We start from the raw sequence: 17,988 nt of genomic DNA, 5'->3' as shown, positions 1-17,988 counted from the left end.
CTGGAACTGAAGGAACATTGTTTTAAAGCCCAAGTTAGAGATATGAAAGGTGGCATGCAACTTAAGCATCTTTAGCTGAAGCCTGGGTTGCACATCACATTGCACCTGAGTGTGCAGACATGCTAAGCTGGTCTGAGTGACCAGGAGGACCAACACCTCTCTGGCTGTGCGAAGTCATTGAAATTCAGATTGATAAATGAAGGAACCTAAGTTCAAATATGATAGGTTTCATATCTGTGTGTGTAGGTCCTATAACTCTACATGTTACTTACTGTATGCACCTTGTGTGGAAACACATTGTGTTTCTGTCTGGCTTGCCCTCTACTTTTTACTTTTTACCTATACAGACCCATGTTTCCTGAGCTTTTTATCAATGGAATATATTTTATCTGATGTAAACAGACTGGTGTTTGACAGGCAGTTAACTGGAGTGAAATCCTAATGTAGGCAAGCCCACATTACAGAGATGTGTAAATGCCTTTGTTTATGTGATTGGTCATATTCATATTTTTCTCATTGCTAAGATAGGCATCTTGAAAATCTCACCAAACTGTATAAGCTTTCTGGTGTTGTAAGTAATGTGTATATTTGTGTCAGTTATGAGATTAGAAAATGTTCATGGATTCGAGTTTTTCCACGGTGTCTTACGCTTGTGAGAGTTGCTCCATTTTTCCTCTCCCTTGAGTCTGATTTTCTCCTTGCTCTTTGGTGGTTTCTGGAGAGGAAGTTGGTGTGATAATTTAAGTGGACAAATAACAGTTTGGAAACTGAGATTGGCAGAGAAGATTCAGTAGGAGTCAAAATATGCTTAACTCACTGTTCCAGAAGTATCATCAACTGGAAATGAAAGCTGTTTAAATACAAAGGTTCCCATAATATTATCCTTTTCTGTGTTGTTAGATTTGCTTCATTTATCAGCTATGCTATTCACAAAGTTTTATTTTAAATCACAGTAGATATGAATAATAGGCTTCAAAATCAGTCTCATAAATTCTTAATAATTGTGAACTACAAGAGAAAAATTTAAATTAAATAAACAACTTATGTGGGAATTTGGACTCCTTTTCCAGGGAAAATGCTTGCAGGCTTAGAATTTTTTGCAGCCAAAGTTTAATACTTATTAAAGGCATCATACAAGTCTAAATTGATTTAGAATAACTTTTGTTTTGGTTTGGTTTTTTAACTTAGCTTCCTACCTAATACCAACAAAAGGATGTAAGAGTGACTGATATATGTATGAATATATTCTGGCCTTGTATTTTGTTATTTAATTTGGTGCTTAAAAGGAACTTTTAGTGATATTAACCTGCATTTTTTTTTTGTCCTTGAGGATTAAGAATCACAAACAATTCTTCATAACTAGAGAAATAGAATCCCAGACCTGAAATTACAATACAAAGTCTTGAAGGGTTTTTTCAGTAGTAACACCTGTCTCCTCTTTGATGATGTCTTGATGCAAACAGATCTTTTCCTCTTTAAAAGTAGAAATCAAGCAAACCTGTTGTATATTAAGGAAAAAAAGAAAAAGGTGCTTCCTTCTTCTGATATTTTTTCCCTGTTGTTTTATTAGAGCCTGGTTTTGCTATTCCTGGGCATATTAGAGGTGCTGACGTAGCCTAATCCATAAGCAGCTGAGTGAGTGGCTCTGTTAAGAGCCTTAGCCTATGGGAATACAGAAGGTAGGAGCCAGCCTACAGAGCTGGGGTCAGTCTGGAGGGGTTTTGGCAAAGTCTCAAGCAGAACTGGGGGTTTCTTAAACCTGTGGGTTTGAGTAGCTGAGAAAAACCTCTTTCTCCATCAAGATGTAGGTGGATTTTACAGAAAAGTGGTATTAAATCCCAGTCTGTAACACTGAACATTAATGTTAGCCATTTATTTGATTGCTACAGCATGTGTTAAAGAGCTGCTGCTGCCCATTTGCAGCCTAATGTGTTTATTAGACGATCTTCCCAGTGGCATCTTGAAGTGTCTGTCAGGTAAAAAATTCATGAGCATTATTGGCTTTCAGGCTGCAAATGGAATATGTCATCTTCTTGCTGTCTAATACACCACTCTAAAGCCATTACACAGGAGTGAGGGAAAAGATTGAGGAAGGAGCTTTCAGCTTAAAAATGTGAGTAGTAGGTGTTGGAGCCAGTTTTCAGTTTTTATACATGGACTCAATGGCATTTCCAAGTAAATTATGTTTCTTTTCTTAGTTCTAGTTTGCGGAGTTGAAGAACAGAGTTTGCTAAATACTGCCATAAATCTTGTTTTAACGTTACCTGTAATAGACTGCCTTTAAAATAGAAAGAATAGAAAATATAGAAGAGGCTACAGGTGCATGTCAGATTTTAGTACAAATCCTTTAAAGGTGACTAGAGTCTTTCACCTTCTGCTATCACCTTCCTTGTAGGAACTCTATTTTCCCTTTTAGCTTTATACTGTGTGACCATTGTAGGGTGGCAAAGGTTTTAGACAGTTTCATCTATAGTAAAGGTGGTAGTGCTGTTTTGAGAAAGAATACCTTTAAATAAATTAGTTTATGTTTTTAATCTAAAGTTACCATCACCAACCAAGGTATTGGACATCTTGTTTATTTTGACAGATTGGCATTGTTTTGTTGGGGGTTCCAGCTGTGAACCCCAAACACCACCCCAGTGGTGAAGGACAGGAATACCTAAGCTGGTTTTAGAGAATGTGGCTTACTTATACCAGGGATTCAGGAAGATGGTTTAATATATTTCTTACCTTCCTTATCTGTCACACTTCTTATTAGTGGATCTCTTGCTTAAATCTTATTTTACCAGACAATGCAGTCTTTTTTTTTCTTGTATTTCCCTGGATTTTCGCCTCTTGTTTTTTTTTATTCACTTTCAAACCCTTCTTCACGTCTGTGTGGATTTGTGGGAACTCCTGTGCCGAGTGAGGTTGCGTGTGAAAAGGCCGAGCTCTCCCAGTGCGCTGCAGCACGTGGGGCGGGCGGGCTCCCTTCCCTCCCTGGGACTCTGACAGGTGCAATGGGCTGGGAGGTAAAAGTTGCTCCTGAGCTGCTGTGGCTGACCAAGGAGAGGTTGGCTTCAGGCTCCAGTGGCCCCCCCTCTCTGATCTAGTATCTTATCCTGCCTCTGACAGCGATTTCCTTTGGAGGCCTGGGAAAGTGGCTAGCAAGCGTTGCCTTCGCTGAAAAGGTTACAGATTGCAGTATGTATCAATATTCAGTGTTTTCCAGTTCTGAAATGAAGCCAGTGAAAAAAGAGTTCATAAGCAGGAAAAAATGCAAAGAATCAGAATTTGCATGTGACTTCCAACTTTCCTCTGGCTTCTACCAGAATTAATGTTACACAGAGTACTTTTCTAATTTTGAAACTGAGATAGAAGGCTTTCTAGTCATGGCAACTTCACAGGAAAAAAGGATGAACTTTAATGGCTGTATGTTTGAGTAAACAATCACAGAATTATAAGCTGTTTTTTTTCAAATTAGCTGTTAGAGAAAACTTTTTGCCAGACTTTTCACTGACTTGCAGAATAGTTTTGGTCACTTAACAGTATTTTTCTGTTTGTTACTCAGTAAACCACTGACTGTAGTAAATCTCTTCTATATGTATCAGTTGTATGTTCACTAGTTTCATCTGTTGGTGGGCTGGAAGGGTGGTAGTACAGTACTGCTACCTGATTGTCCACCATATGGTACTTTACCTTTTGTTTGCTACTTTTCAGGTTGAAATAGCAGCTTTGAAGGTGTAATCCTCACTTATTCTTTAACTGCATTTGTTAGGCTTATAATAAATCTGACAGTTTAACAGGCCTTGTTTGGAAGATGGCCTGCTCTGATAAGAGATAAAATGCACATTATCTTCTTCTACATTGACTCTGGATGATTAACTGAATTCACTGGTGCTGAGGATCAGTTTTGGAAGGCTTGCTCTGCATGCCATCTTCCTTCGTGACATTTGAGGAGTTGAGGAGATGTGAAAATTCACACAAGTGATTTGTGCTAGATATTTTCCTGTCTCCCACTTCACGGTGCCTCTGCTTTTCTTTCCCATTTGAAAGATGGATGTTTACTATTGCTTTATAATTAGGTTAAGCCTCTCTGTGTACTCCAAGTTTAGCAGTTGTTGGTGGAGGATGTAAAGGAGGATGTGCCGTCACGACGAGAGCAGAGACTATTGTTTTATTACTGATAACAACAAAAACAAAACAAAAGAAACAAACAAAAAAGAAAAAATAAAAGAAAAAATTTAAGCATATTTCAGGCTCTGTTGTTTTAGTCTCCCACATCTGGTAGAAACTAGTTAGTTGTCGATTGATGTGGTTACTAATGTGTACTATCCTAAAGTTTTTTAATTTAATTTTTCAGTGTTTGTGATTTGCATTTAACAATTGGAATTATTATCCAGTGGGGTTTTTTTGCAAGTATTTTGCATGCTTTGACCTCTGGTAATGAAATGGAAAGAGGGAAAATGCACTTCTGGTCTTAAATATAAATAGGAAAAAAGTATTAAGCTACCTGATATGTCCTGTTGGTGTGGGTCATCAGTGGGAGAGTAAAATTAGTTCTTTGGATATTTTTAGTAAAAAGATATCTGATTGAATAATTATCTCCTTCCTTGTAGGAAAATGCTACAGTGAGTGTATTTATATTTCCATAGCTCTATTGCTCATTTATGCCCAGTGGAATTAAAGCTTGAGTAGCATCTTAGTCAGCATTAGAAGTTCAGTTCTTACTTATTGTTGTAGTTTTGGTGTTTTGTTGGGATAGGACTCATGGAAAAAAACATAATGTAGAGTAGAAAAATCTGGTACCACCACAAGGCAAAATACCAATTCCACAGTGGGATATTATGTTTGTATTTTGGAGTGCAATACAGCTCTCAAACAACTTACACAATAAAAAAGGGAGTGCCTGGTCTTGCATGACAATTCATTCTGCGAGACATGCATTCAAATTCAACTTTGTAAGACAATTTATTTTAAAATAAAACTTATTTAATTCAGTATCTGACATATCATGATGGGTTTTTTTATTATCAAGCATTTCTTTATCTCTCTCTCCTCCAAGCAGTGATTACTGCTGGTTTTGTTTTTACTAATTCCAATTTGCTTAATCATTTTTCTGTACCTTGCTAAATAACGCTTACCAACATTTTCTTGATTTTTGTATTTTTATATGATAGAGCTGATATTACATTTCCACTACATCTAAAGCATTGAATGGATCGAATGGTTTAATTTCTTTATCTTTCTTCTTTCTGAAAATTCCAGTAGAGATGTATAAAAAGATCAGTGGAGCAGGATAAATGCTGCTTTCTAATCTGAGGTAGTTCCCTTAAGGGGAAGTTTACTGGAGTAAAACTTTGAGTCTCTGACTTGCCATTCTACTCATAGTGTCTTTAGTTTTGAATTGTCATTTTCCTGGAAAAATTTAGACTTCAAATGTGGGACTTCTGTTTTCTGAGCTGAGAAGTTCTATGAGTAGCTCAGGAACCTAGGAATATCTAAAAGTTCATTAAAAATTCTTAAGTTCTCCTGTTAAAATATTGAATGATATCATGTTATGAATGTTTGTGTAGTATAAAACTGTTGATAATAGTTAGTAACCAAGACATTTTGATACAGATAAACTAGTATGTATTGAGGAAGTTAAGGCAGGAACCAAGAAGTATAATATGCAATTTAGCTGCTTCGACCCACAGATGTTTATTTCTGTGTCTAAAATTCATCTATCAACTCAATAAAAATGTAATACATTTTCTGTTTCTTGCTTGGAAATTTCCCAGGACCTTGCTCCTTGGTACTATATGTGCCCAGAGGGACTTCCTTAAGAAAAATGTGGTTTTAGCTTCTTGCTTGTGCCTCATTCAATTTGTAGAAGTACCCAAAACTTCTCAAGTTCTTCATCTAGTAGTATGCATTGGTCTTGATTGTGAATTAGCTCATGGAAAAATATGTGAAACAGCTGCTTTCTTTTCAAAAGACATGAGGAAACTGGAAGAGTGCTTGCCTCTTTGACTCATTAGAGTCATTGCTGAGAAGTGGGAGACGGAGCTTTGCTACCCTCCTCAGCCTATGGGAGTTAAATAAACCTCAGTCCCTGTGTCTCCAGACAGTGCTTGAACTGCTTACTCCTGAGTTGAGTGGTATGGACCACACCCCTAAAGACTCTGCCCTGCAAGAGTTGATCAGCCTTGCCCTCTTTGCTTTGTAAACATCCAGCTTTGGCAGGCAGGTGGCCTAGCACCCAGGAGGCTGTCCTGCATGCTGGAAATACAGGCATGGCAGCTTGTCCTGCATGCTGGAAATACAGGCATGGCAGCTCTCTCTGAAGAGGAAGCTCCATCTCCATCACCCCGGTTCTGGCTGTTTTAGTTGGTAAGATAATGTTCAGAAGAGTCCATCCACACCTTCTAAAAGTTGATTCTTCCTCATTTCTGCAAACCAGGGAATAGATTTTAGTTTCTGAATTCCAGAAGAATCCCTGAGCTCTTAGATATCCCAGTCAGACCCTAAATACCCAGGGAGACAAGGGTTTGGGGTCACATCCTTTTGTTTTTAGTACTGTGTGCTAGGTATGGATGAGTGACTTTCATTTTACCTTGAGATGAGTGACTTTCATTTTACCTTTTAGATTGCTTCAATATCATCTGTCTAGCTCTCCACTTTCCAAGACACCCATCTCTGGATTTTACATTCTGCTCTGGAGCACAGTTACCTACAAGACAAGAAAATGGCCTATAAAAATCTTTGAGGTCTAGAACAGGATTTTTAATTAAGACATAATGGAGAACAGAAAACAAACATGGTAGTAGGTGGTAGATTTCCAGAAATAAATTATGATGAGTGAGAAAGACATGGGTAACTCATTCTAAGAATAAACTGATAATGCTGCTGAGAAAAAAGGTGTAATAGCCTGTAAGTGCAAACAAAATAAACACATATATTATTTGTTTAGTACTATTTGCTTTGTTTAAAAAGGAGAGAAGAAGGTGCTAGTTTTGTAATTATGATACTGCTTTTGTTCCACAGAGAATAAAGTTTAAGTTTGTGGTGGGAGATGAGTTTTAATATGTCTCCAAAGGCTGATAGTGGACCTAGTGGGATTCCTACAGAACAGCATTAGTGTGAATGCAGGAAGAATTGATTTATGCATTGGTAGAGCTACTGGTGAAACTTTGGTTCCCACAAAAATAAAACCTCCTTTTGAAGTAGGTCTGACAGAGTAGGTAGGAAAGCTGTCAATAACAGTTTCAGTATGCTTTCTTGAGGAGGGGAGGCTTTTGGAGGATGATGTCAACCATAAATGCTTACCTTCTTACTGCTTGGGAGGGAAGGGGAGTGAGAAGATGACAGTTGAGGGTTTGACAGTATTTGTGAATTGTTATGCTTGCTTTTCTCAAGAAAAATGGCTGATTTCCATTTCTCAGGTATTACTTGGGAAGCTTAAGAAATGAAGGGAATCCCCAGCCTAATTGTTCTGAACTTTAGAAGATCAGCTCACCAACTGAGTCTGGATCAGAGATCAGATCTTGGGAATGTATGGCTTTCATCATGCTGACAATTTTTTCTCACCTTGGTCAGTGAAAAATTTAGTCATAGAAACAGAGCTGCAAGGACAGTTCCAGCTCTCCACTGACAAAGCTTCTGTTTTAAATATTGTCACTTTCCTTAATAGTATCTTGCACCTTCCTTGGAGCTCTTATTTGTGATACTTCTGAAATTGCATAATTTCAAGGAAGTGCTTAGCTCCTCATCTGTGAATGTATATTGTTACTTCTGTGCTTGGATAAATTCAGATGTGTGTGTCTGCTGGGGCTAGAAGTCAGTGAGGACAGACAGCTGTAGGGGAGCAGCCAGGGTCAGGGTGTCAGCAGCAGGTGTCAGACCAGTGCTGGACACTGCAGAGTCCGTGTCTCGTGCTCCGCAGGGCGGCTGGCGCTGGCGTGGCTCTGCCAGTGCCCTGGTGAGGCCACTGGGGGTTCTGCAGCCAGGGCAGAATGGTGGAGCTTGTGGTGGTGCATCTTCCCTTGGAGAGTTGTGTCTGCTCTGCCAGAGAACCTTCTGGCTCTGCTTACAGTGGGATCTTCTCAAAATAATAGCAGTGTGTATGTAGATATGCATATGCATGTATAGACTCAGTAGAGAAAAAGATAATCCAGGTGTCTTTCAAGTACAGTCTGGTACCTTTCATGTCAAAGACCAGATGGAAGCTATATGTTACAGGCACGATACAGTCTTTCTAGAAACTTGAACAGTATCTAGAAGAAAGGAAATGACTCCACTCTCGGCTCAAACTGGTTAAAAAATACTGAGATCAGCTCAGTTGGTGAGAGCATGGGGTTAGTAACACCAAGGATGTGGGTTTGGTCCCAGTATGGGCCATTCATTTGAGAGTTAGACTCAGTGATCTCCATGTGGGTGCCTTCCAACTCAGAATATTCTGTGAAAAAATACTTTCGGTAAAAAGAATGGTTTTAAATTATTTTTTTTTACTTTTAATTTAGAGAAATGTTAGGTCGTGGGCAGTTCTGAATCTGGAGTGGCTCCAATTCATTGTTTGCTTGCTCAGGTTTCAGTGAGTAGCCTTTCTCAGCATCAACTGCTCAGACCTTAGTCTTTGTGCTGTTTCTGTTGATACCTGCAGTATTTTCACTCAGTTGGCTGATTGGGAAAACCAAGATTTCCAATGTGAACATCTGATTACCAACACACAGGCTGGCAGCTAGATTTTAAAAAATGTCAAAAAGAAAAAGGGAAGGGGACTGTGTCTTTAACCCCCAGCAATTCCCTTATTAGGTTCAGTGCATGGCTGACCAGGTCAGCAGAGGGAAAGGAGCTGGTGAGACAGAAATGAAGGGCTTGAAGGAGGTGGTGAACTCCCTTGTTTTGATACCTGATTTCCACTTTATGCCAAAATGAAGTGGTCATACAATTACAGGCTCCAGCACTTATTTTAGTATGGTATGAATCACCTTTTGGACACACTCACCTCCTTTAGGCCCCTCATGCTTATTTTTCTGCTAATCCCAAACACTACAGGAGCTCTCTGAAATGTCTAGCAACACCTCTCTGCCATCATCCTCAAAAACTGGCAGCCACTAGGCAGATGCTGAGCTGGGACTGTCCCATCTTCCATGAATTTTTGATCATTTACATCATCTCCCTGTGTCCTTTGGCGATTTCTGCCTCCAGAATATTGGTTCTTGTTGAGAAATGTGTAATCTGAGTTTCATGTGCTTCTACACAGCATAGGGAAACCAACAGTTGGGAGCAGGGCAGGATTTCCACCGGCTGTTTATTGCAGAAATTATAAGCTTGTGTTATTTTACTACATTAGCTTGACAAGTTATTTTCCTTATGAGGTAGATTATATGTGCAAAATATTTATCAGTTCCTCAGCAATTTCTAGTGCTGGCAGATGTTCTGTTTCTACAGCTTTGTATGTGTACTTTTGCAGGCATTATATTCTAATTTTTAACTAAAGCTGCATGTGCTACCTTTTCATGTAGCTGGGACACATGCTTTATTTCATGTATTTCAGTTCTGTCATGTTTTTCTTGTTGTATGGCACTATGGCTTTTCTTTTTTTTTTCATCATTCAACCTTGCAAATTTGCCACGAAAATTCAGCAACTCAGGCACAAAATATACTTATCAGTTCTTATGTAACTGGTAACAATCAGATTATAATGCTTTACTTGCTCACCACAAATTTTCTTCTCAAGGAGTTTTGTGTTGCATTTTGTTGGATCATAAACACAGTGTTTTTATTGGTGTCTTTCAAACATGCTCAATTTCATGTGATAGATTTGCCAAGTAAAATCTTAGTTGAGCATGGAATGAGAAAATTGTAAATATGAACTGAGAACTCAAGACTTTTCCACCATAACCTTTTCTTGCACTTTCTTCCTTTTAGTTGCTGATATGTGTTCAAGATGAGTGGGATGGGAGAAAATACCTCTGACCCATCCAGAGCAGAGTCGAGAAAGCGCAAGGATCCCGATCAAGTTGGACCCAGGTTAGACCATTTATTTCTGGAAATATTGAGAGAATGAGTTAAAAAAATGTTACTTGTGCTTCTGTTTTTCAGTTAAAAGATGACAAACAACATTCTTGCAAAGAGAAATCAGTGCCAAACTACTTTATTGCAGCAATTCTGTGTTGTTGAGGGTTTGGGGTGGGGATGAGAACTATTCTCTTTTATTGTTGTTTGTTTGTATATTTTTGAATCCAACTTTGTGCCAAAATGCAGAATTTTGGTGACAATTTAGGAGAGGTGTAAAAACGGTTTTTGGCATTCACTGTAAGAAGTGTTCAGTCACTCATTTTGTCAATCTGAGTTTTTTTTTACCACCTCTGTTGTACATTATAATCTAGGTCTTGAAAAATATTTTCCAGCTTTACAGCTACCAACACAAATGCATTTTAAAGCATAACCACTCATTCATCTTTTCGTAAGACTGCCATAAATTCACAAGGAGGCAGGGAGTATGGATTGCTCAGTGTAACCATTTAAGCTGTTTTATTTTCTCATACACAATCACTATATAATACTCTTTGGATTCTCAATACCGTGTGGGAGGGATACTTGTAAATATTCAAATCCTGACCCCCCTTCTCCCCCCCCAAATAATCTTGTGTTTTCAATTTCTAATCCCAATCCTCTTTTGAAACAAAAACATGACTGCTGGAAAAAAAATAAGTAACATCTTTTCTCATGCTCCTTTCCTTGCTCCAGAGGAAACCTTTTTGTGGAGAAACTCCTAAGTTATATATTGTTAGTGAGAGGTGTTTTTGTTAAACTACTGTCAAACCTTTTAAAATCATCTCTGAGCTGGCCAGAAGACAAGTAAACTGACATTAAAGACAGAATTTTTATAAACTCCTCTTTCAGCCCTAAAAGAAGCACTGAGAAACGCAATCGTGAGCAAGAGAATAAATACATTGAAGAGCTTGCAGAGCTGATTTTTGCAAATTTTAATGATATTGACAACTTTAACTTTAAACCTGACAAATGTGCAATCTTGAAAGAAACTGTGAAGCAAATTCGTCAGATAAAAGAACAAGGTAAGACTAATTAATTGACTTTGAATATTTTGTCTTGATTGTTATTTTATTTTTGGCTAACCTGATAGTCTCTTCAGCTTTGCTTTAGCAAATTCCCATGTTTTTCATTAATCAGTAATGAATAATGCTATAAAGTCATGTGAATAGAATGTGTTAAGTATCATATTCAGTATTTTTAAAATACTTCACTGAAAATTGTTTAGAGAGAGAAAAAATCAATCAGTCTGATGTGTGTATCTAATGGAATTGAAATCTCTTGTGCTTTCACAAAAGTTAAACTAGCAGATGGCTTTGGGAAAAAAAAACAACATACTTTTACATGGGTGAGTAAGAATCCTTGCAAAAGAGAAATGTCCAGGAGAGTGGGGTATGCAAGAGTTCTGCATACTCGTTCTGCTTTCTTTTGTTGGTATGAATAGATATTGTGGACTAAATTATCTGCGTCCTTTAAATGATGACATCATATCCTCGACTACAATAGATTTGAAACTATTCTAATCTCTAGATAGGGTCTTGTTATAAATGTAAACCACAGAACGTGACAGTTTTCTTCCTGTTCTTTGTCTAGAAGATTAGTTTTGTATTTCTTTTCTTTTGATATATTTCCTATTCAAAGAGAAAACCCAAATCTTTAAGAAACTTTAAAATTTTTGGAAGTGGGTTTTGTGGCACAGGTCTGTCTAGCAGGCACACTGCAGGTGTTTGGGGCAGATTCAAATTCTTAAAGTGGGTGCATATAGTTTTTCTTTTAATGTAGAAGATTTATATCTCTTTGTAAACTGTGTTTAGAGTGATTCCTTTGATTTTCAAACAATTTAAACATCTTTCACTTTCTCACTTTTCTGTGGGAAAATAATTTTTCCTTTTCCATACTGTGTGTGTAAAATTATAAAATTGGAGACTGCATGTTTCATAATTTAGATACATATTTATCTAAATGTATAACTATATAAGTAGATCTACAGTTTTGGACTTTAGTCTGTTCAAAGCTAAATGGAAAGTGGAAGGAGTCAGATTGTGTCAGTTGCCTCCAAAGTTCTAACTGATTAATCTTAGGGAGTGTTCTATTTCTCAGCTTTTTCTCCTCTTTCTGCTGTTAGGTTGCTATGATTTTTTAAGTGGATATTCTAGTGATGTTGCCATGCCCCTTATTAGAAGTATACTTATTAACTGACACAATGTCCATCATTGTTTTGCACCTTACTGGCTTTTGAAATATTCTTTTTCCCTTATTTTCTTCATCCTTTTCTCAAATGATTTTTTTTTCCGTCACCAAGCAACACATACTTCTTATCTTTACCTGAGAAAAGGAAAAGGACAAAAAACCTGTGTTTTCCCAGGAAATTGGTGCAGAAAGGAAAATCTGCTAGTCCACTTTGGTAATTCTGTAAGCAGTTCTAGAAAATCTAGTCTGAAAATCTGGCTCTAACTCAGGGTAACTTTGTCAAATCCAGGGTTTTATTGTTTAGGACCAATATCACAACAATAGTTTTCATGAAACATGCACACTCACCAGACCAGGTTATATGTAAACTATTGAAGTCATCAAGGGCCAGAATTGTGCCAAAGCTGAACGTGCAGTTAGTTTTTTAAGGTCATAAAATCTTATTGCAAAAACAACTGAATATACAGTCCTAAAGACAGACTAAACTGCTGTGAGCACTTTTCAACAAGTTTATTTCAACAAGTAGAAGTAGTTTGCAGCCCTTGAGCAATAAAGACACTGAATTGCTCTCTTTGATGTTGATTTGTCACACAAGGTTCTTCAGCTGAGGACAATTAGATGTTCTGGTAACTGGGAATCCACATAAAACTCGCAGCTGGTACAGACTGACTTAAGCATCTAAGGGGCACAGCAAAACACTGAGACCTTCAAGGTGGTCATTAGTAGCATCTCAAAAGATCAGAATATTTGAAATTATTCCTTTGAGCTGATAAAGGTTTGATAGCTATTCCTACATAGAAGCTATTTTTCCTTTTAAGAAAAATTCAAATAACAGCATACTCTGAAATGCAGTATTATTTTGGAACAGGCATTTCTTTAACAAAAATGTCTCACATATACTAAGTGTCCAGATTGCACAAACAGTACAGTCTAGTACTTCTGTTCAGTGCCACAAAAAATCTGACATAAACAATGCAAACAGGTTGCAGACCTCGTGAGGCTATTACTATTGTTCTCTCATGTTTTATAGGTAATTTATCACCTCACATTGGGAATCCTGCACTTGGATATGCTCATCATTTAAATGTATTAACTTTTAGGTTGCTCCAAATCTTTCTGATTGGTCTTCCACTGTAAAGACCTGTTAGAACACCTTGATAACAGTCAAAAACTTGCATTATCTCTTTCTGAAAGAAAAGTCATTAAAATAACGCTATACTTGCATGAAGTGCCATGAGACTCAGGTTAAAAATAACGTTTTATTGCAGTTGTTTTGTTGATTTTTAGTGTTATGCAGAATATGTCCTGACATTCTTCAGTGATTCTACACTGACATGGACAAATTAAGATGGCTTGGTGGTCATACAGTGGGTCTGCTCCTGCATTTCTTCCAAAGCAGATTAGATTAAATTAGTGAGAACTTAATTTACAGTTTTATTATTTAGAAGTTTTAGTAAAGAGGTTGTTTCTCTGAAATAAATACTAAAAATTCTAGTTGCACATAATGGTCTAATTACTTACAAAAGCACAGTCAGTTATAAATACCTTGAAAAGCCACTGAAAGCAACAAGTTTTATAACTTCTACTGAGCTTTGTCAAGGAAACTTTATTCTAGGTTCTAGGAATGAGAACAAGGAAGGATGAAATGCAGATTGATATTTGTTTCCCATGTCAAGCTGGCTGGGCTGGTAGCTGAAAAAAGTAATGGATCTTTTGCTTTAATAATACTATATAATTTAGTATAATGTTATCCTGATCTATTTTATATGCAAATATATACTTGGAATACTTTATCTGTTATCTTTCTATCATTTCTCACAGTATATACTTCAAAGATTCCTAAGTTGTGGTATGTTAGAGATTCTGTTTATTACAATTTGAAGGCAAGTTATAAATGCGTGTGTAAAGCTAAATTCATTAAAAGAATTCAAGATATTTGGAAGATGTAACCATTGCATGGAGTTTTAATCTGAGTTTTGAAATGGTTTTAATACTTGGGAAAGTGATGACAAGTTATTTTACAAAAGCCTAATTTTCTACTGAGTATGACTTTTATCATACTATCTTACAATGATTGGATGGAGGTTTTGTGAATGTCCAGAGGAGATGAAAAATTGTGATTATAGCATGAAGATGAAACAGAAGTTGTATTCATGTAAATCTTAAGTGGATATCTCTACTGGGGATTTGAGACTTGTGTTTCAAGCACTTGGGAAAACATTCATTCAGTTTTTTATTTATAACATAACAGTAATTTGGAGCAGTTGTGTTACATGGTCGATGAAGTGTAAGCTGTTGTGTTGTTTGTGGTCCATGTTAAGGTTCTTGGAAAGGGTAATGGTCATGGATGTTACAGATGTGTTCATAATGTGTACAGGCAAGTAAGTTCTGATTTGCACATGCTTAATTTAATAAGCTTGTGTTAGACAAGTGTAAAGACCATTGGGAATAAACATTCCTTTATATGCCAGATGTCCAAGGAGCTATAAAGCCATTTGATTGTACTTAAGAAATATGCTTAGTAAAATAGTATCTGATTGATTTTAGGATCATATCTTATTTTAAGAAGCAACTTCAGCATTTAAGACACTAATTTCTGTCATATAAGTATTGCTTAAAATGTTTTCTCATATCTGAAGACAACAGAATTCTGACAGTAAATAAAAGTAATCTGAATTTTCTTCTTCCTTAGTTGGCAATCAGATGAACTGTTTCACATCAATCTCATTTGATTTTATTCCAACAGTAGTCCTTTTCCTTCACTCTTGTCATCAGCCTGACTCCCCTCATTATGGTAGTGGGGGTTTTGTCATTATTTTTTTGATTGCTTTGTCTCTGTTTTGCTGGGGTTTATTTCAGGGTTTTGTGGAGTTGTTTTGTTTTGTTCTGTTTTTGTTTGTTTGTTTGTTTGTTTTTTTATTCTTCTTTTGGATATAAAGCAGGTTATAAAAATTAAACCCTTGCCCTTAGTTTGCAGCTCCTTTTATCTGTCATGCTGGCCCTAGTCTCAGCAGGTAAATAACTCATCTTTTAAAGCAGAGACTATCTATCATATTTCACTGTTTGAACAACTCCTGCTTTTAAAAAAAACTTTTAAATGTACTTTTCTACAATATCTAGTTGTTCTTTAGCCTCCTGTCTGAATATCAGCAATGCAGTAGGTACAGAGGATACTGAAGATCACCTTAAGCTTCTTCAGCAGTTTCTGCAGCTAAGTCTCCTCTGACCTCTTTGGTTGGAGTGCTGAGGAATGTGTCCTGACAAAAGTGCAGGACATGGGGTTGTTTCGGTTTTTTTCCCAATCCCTTGAGTTCCTTTTATTAAACTCCAGGTGTCTATCTCTTATTTCTCCACTCCTATTCTCCAAGCCTTTCTGTCTTCTGTAGCAATTTTTTAAAATGGCATCCACCTGTCTTATTTAGATTCACATACAGTGGGATATAATCTACTATGGTAAAGTATTCTCAAATATGATTTTATGCCAGTTCCATTTTCCCGCAGAGTCCAGTTTTCATGTGTCACTAGTTTCTGAAGAGGTTTTATGTTCTGTAGATCAGCTTTTCAGTGGTTCAGGGAAGGGATATTGGGTGGCAATTACCAGTCTAGCTGTTAATGTACACTTCTGAGATGTGAAACAGACCTTGTTTTCAGAATAGCCTTAAAAGACAGACCTTGGACAGAATGAATCACCATGTGAAAGCAAAATAGTGTTGGGAGAGGAAGATGTGCTTGATGAAGAGAGAAATGCATGGAAACCTGTATGAACTCTAAAAGAAGGCTTGTTGTTAATCATATTTGTCCTCTTCTTCTGGTTTCACATTTGATAGCAAAACCAGTTTTTGCTTCCCTGTAGCAGCACTGTGTAATCACAGGGCCACTCCAGCAGGTAGTGCATTGTTGCCTCCAGCACCAGTATGCAAGTAAAATCACTTGCTAAAAGAAAGCAGCATGGTCTTAACACTGTAATGAGGTGTTGCTTTGGCTGCTGCTACTTTGAATTTATCAGATCTGAATTTAGATTCATATTTCACAAGGTATTTAAGCAGCTGCCTAACTTTAAGCAGATGAGTAATCCCTGTTAAGTCAGTGGAACTACTTAAAGGTTCAAAGTTATGTGCATAAATATCTTGTAAAATCAGGATATTAAGGCAAGGGAGCATATGCAGACTTGTGTTTTGTTTGTTGGTTTTTGTTTTGCAAATATTTTACTAAGTCAATTTTACTGTAATTATATTTTATATTAATCATATTTGAGATGGGTTATTCAAATTTTATGCCAATTTTTGAATCTTCTTCTTTTTGAAGGAATTCTACATGGCTATCACTATGTATATATACTATATTTTCAGTCTGATAGGATTTTAAGACAAGAGTCACAGAAATTTGGTCTTGAAGTCAAGGAATTTATGCAGAGCATTTACAAAAAAAAAAAACCAACAAAACAACCCAATACAACAACTATTACTGAATTTGCTTTGTTGTCTCCCCTGCCTACAGCTGAGAGTGATACATTGAAAATATCTTTGATCTTCCTGTGTACATTGTAAGGCTTTCTGGCTAAATATGACTTTACTAGTTGCATGACTCCAGAGAACTACTGCTTCACTGAAGAATTTTAAGTGGTTTTAAAATGGAGACCATCAGTTTCTTTTCTGTATCTGATGAAAAGCAGCCCTTGGCCAGCAATCCATCAAGTGGGAAGCTTCCTGGTGTTTGCTTGTTTTATTGGTGTTGGGTATCATGCAGAATACTTAGCTTAAACCTTATCTACCCATTAGTTAAGGCATTTTAATGATACTAATATTCTCCTGTGGAGGCAGTGTTATAATGTAATTAATATTACTAACTGAATAAGTAACTGAAGACACTTCATGACATATAACTGTGCCCACACTGGGATCGAACAATTAAGAAAGGGGAATTGTTCAGCATGGAGTGGAGAAGGCTCTGGGGAGGCCTTATTGCAGCCTCTCCATATGTAAAGGGGGCTTAACAAGAAAGGCAGAGAGAGACTTCTTACTGAGACCTGGAGTGCCAGAACAAGAGGCAGTGGTTTTGAGCAGGAAGATTGGACTTCTTCCTTATTGTGAGAGCAGAGTGGGTTGGCCAGAGAAGTTGTGGTTACACCATCCCTGGAAGTGTTCAGATCCAGATGGGATGGGGCTTTGAGCAGCTTGGTCTAGTGAAGATGTTCCTGCCCATGGCAGGAGGGGTGACTAAGTGATCTTTAAAGCTCTCTTCCCACCTGACCTAGTTTGTGATTCTATGATTCTCTTGATTCAAGAAGACAGATTAAAATGATCAAGTGTGCAGGCTGCAAAGTAACCTGTGGAAAATAAGTCAGCTGTTGAAAAGTCCTGGTTTTACCATCCCTGCCCTCCTCCTGATCATGAGTTTCCATTTCCTCCCTTACCATGACAGGAGCATTTCTGCAGCTATGTGGTGAGCCTGAGCAGGGTTTTGAGGTGGCCTGAGGATTGTAGAGGTTGTAGAGGATCTGTCTCACCCTGGGTCCCTGGTGGGGCCCCACTCCCACACAGGTCCATGTGTGCCAGCCATGACTGAGCTAAGGGCCAATGGCCACAGCTGTCCTGGTGGTGTTGGGCATTGCAGGGTGTCACGTCATGGCTGTCACCTAACAAGACATTCCTCCTGACCATGGGCTTCAGCTTAGTCAGTGATGGATGACTTCCATGGCAGAGATAATTTGCTTGAAGTTTTAGACTGAAAATCTAAGCTTTGACTTCAAGTTATGGGTCAAAGTTAAAAAGAAACTAG

At 37.5% G+C, this 17,988-nt stretch overlaps 1 protein-coding gene across 5 annotated transcripts in view; it reads left to right on the top strand.

Annotated features, from left to right (window-relative positions):
• The window catches only part of NCOA2 (nuclear receptor coactivator 2), a 188,601-nt gene that overhangs the window by 104,146 nt on the left and 66,467 nt on the right, over positions 1-17,988 (top strand). For all 5 annotated transcript variants that reach the window (XM_071420868.1, XM_071420884.1, XM_071420858.1 and 2 more), the window contains 2 exons: positions 9,895-9,996; positions 10,873-11,045. In XM_071420868.1, the coding sequence (XP_071276969.1) occupies positions 9,914-9,996; positions 10,873-11,045 (256 nt within the window). In that variant the 5' untranslated portion in view covers positions 9,895-9,913. The remainder of the gene's footprint in view (positions 1-9,894; positions 9,997-10,872; positions 11,046-17,988) is intronic.

Source organism: Agelaius tricolor, unplaced genomic scaffold (assembly GCF_023055355.1).
Source record: "Agelaius tricolor isolate 1412-34295 unplaced genomic scaffold, bAgeTri1.0.p SCAF_2, whole genome shotgun sequence".
In the NCBI taxonomy this organism is placed as follows: Eukaryota; Metazoa; Chordata; class Aves; order Passeriformes; family Icteridae; genus Agelaius; species Agelaius tricolor.
This window is presented reverse-complemented; position numbering and strand designations above follow the sequence as displayed.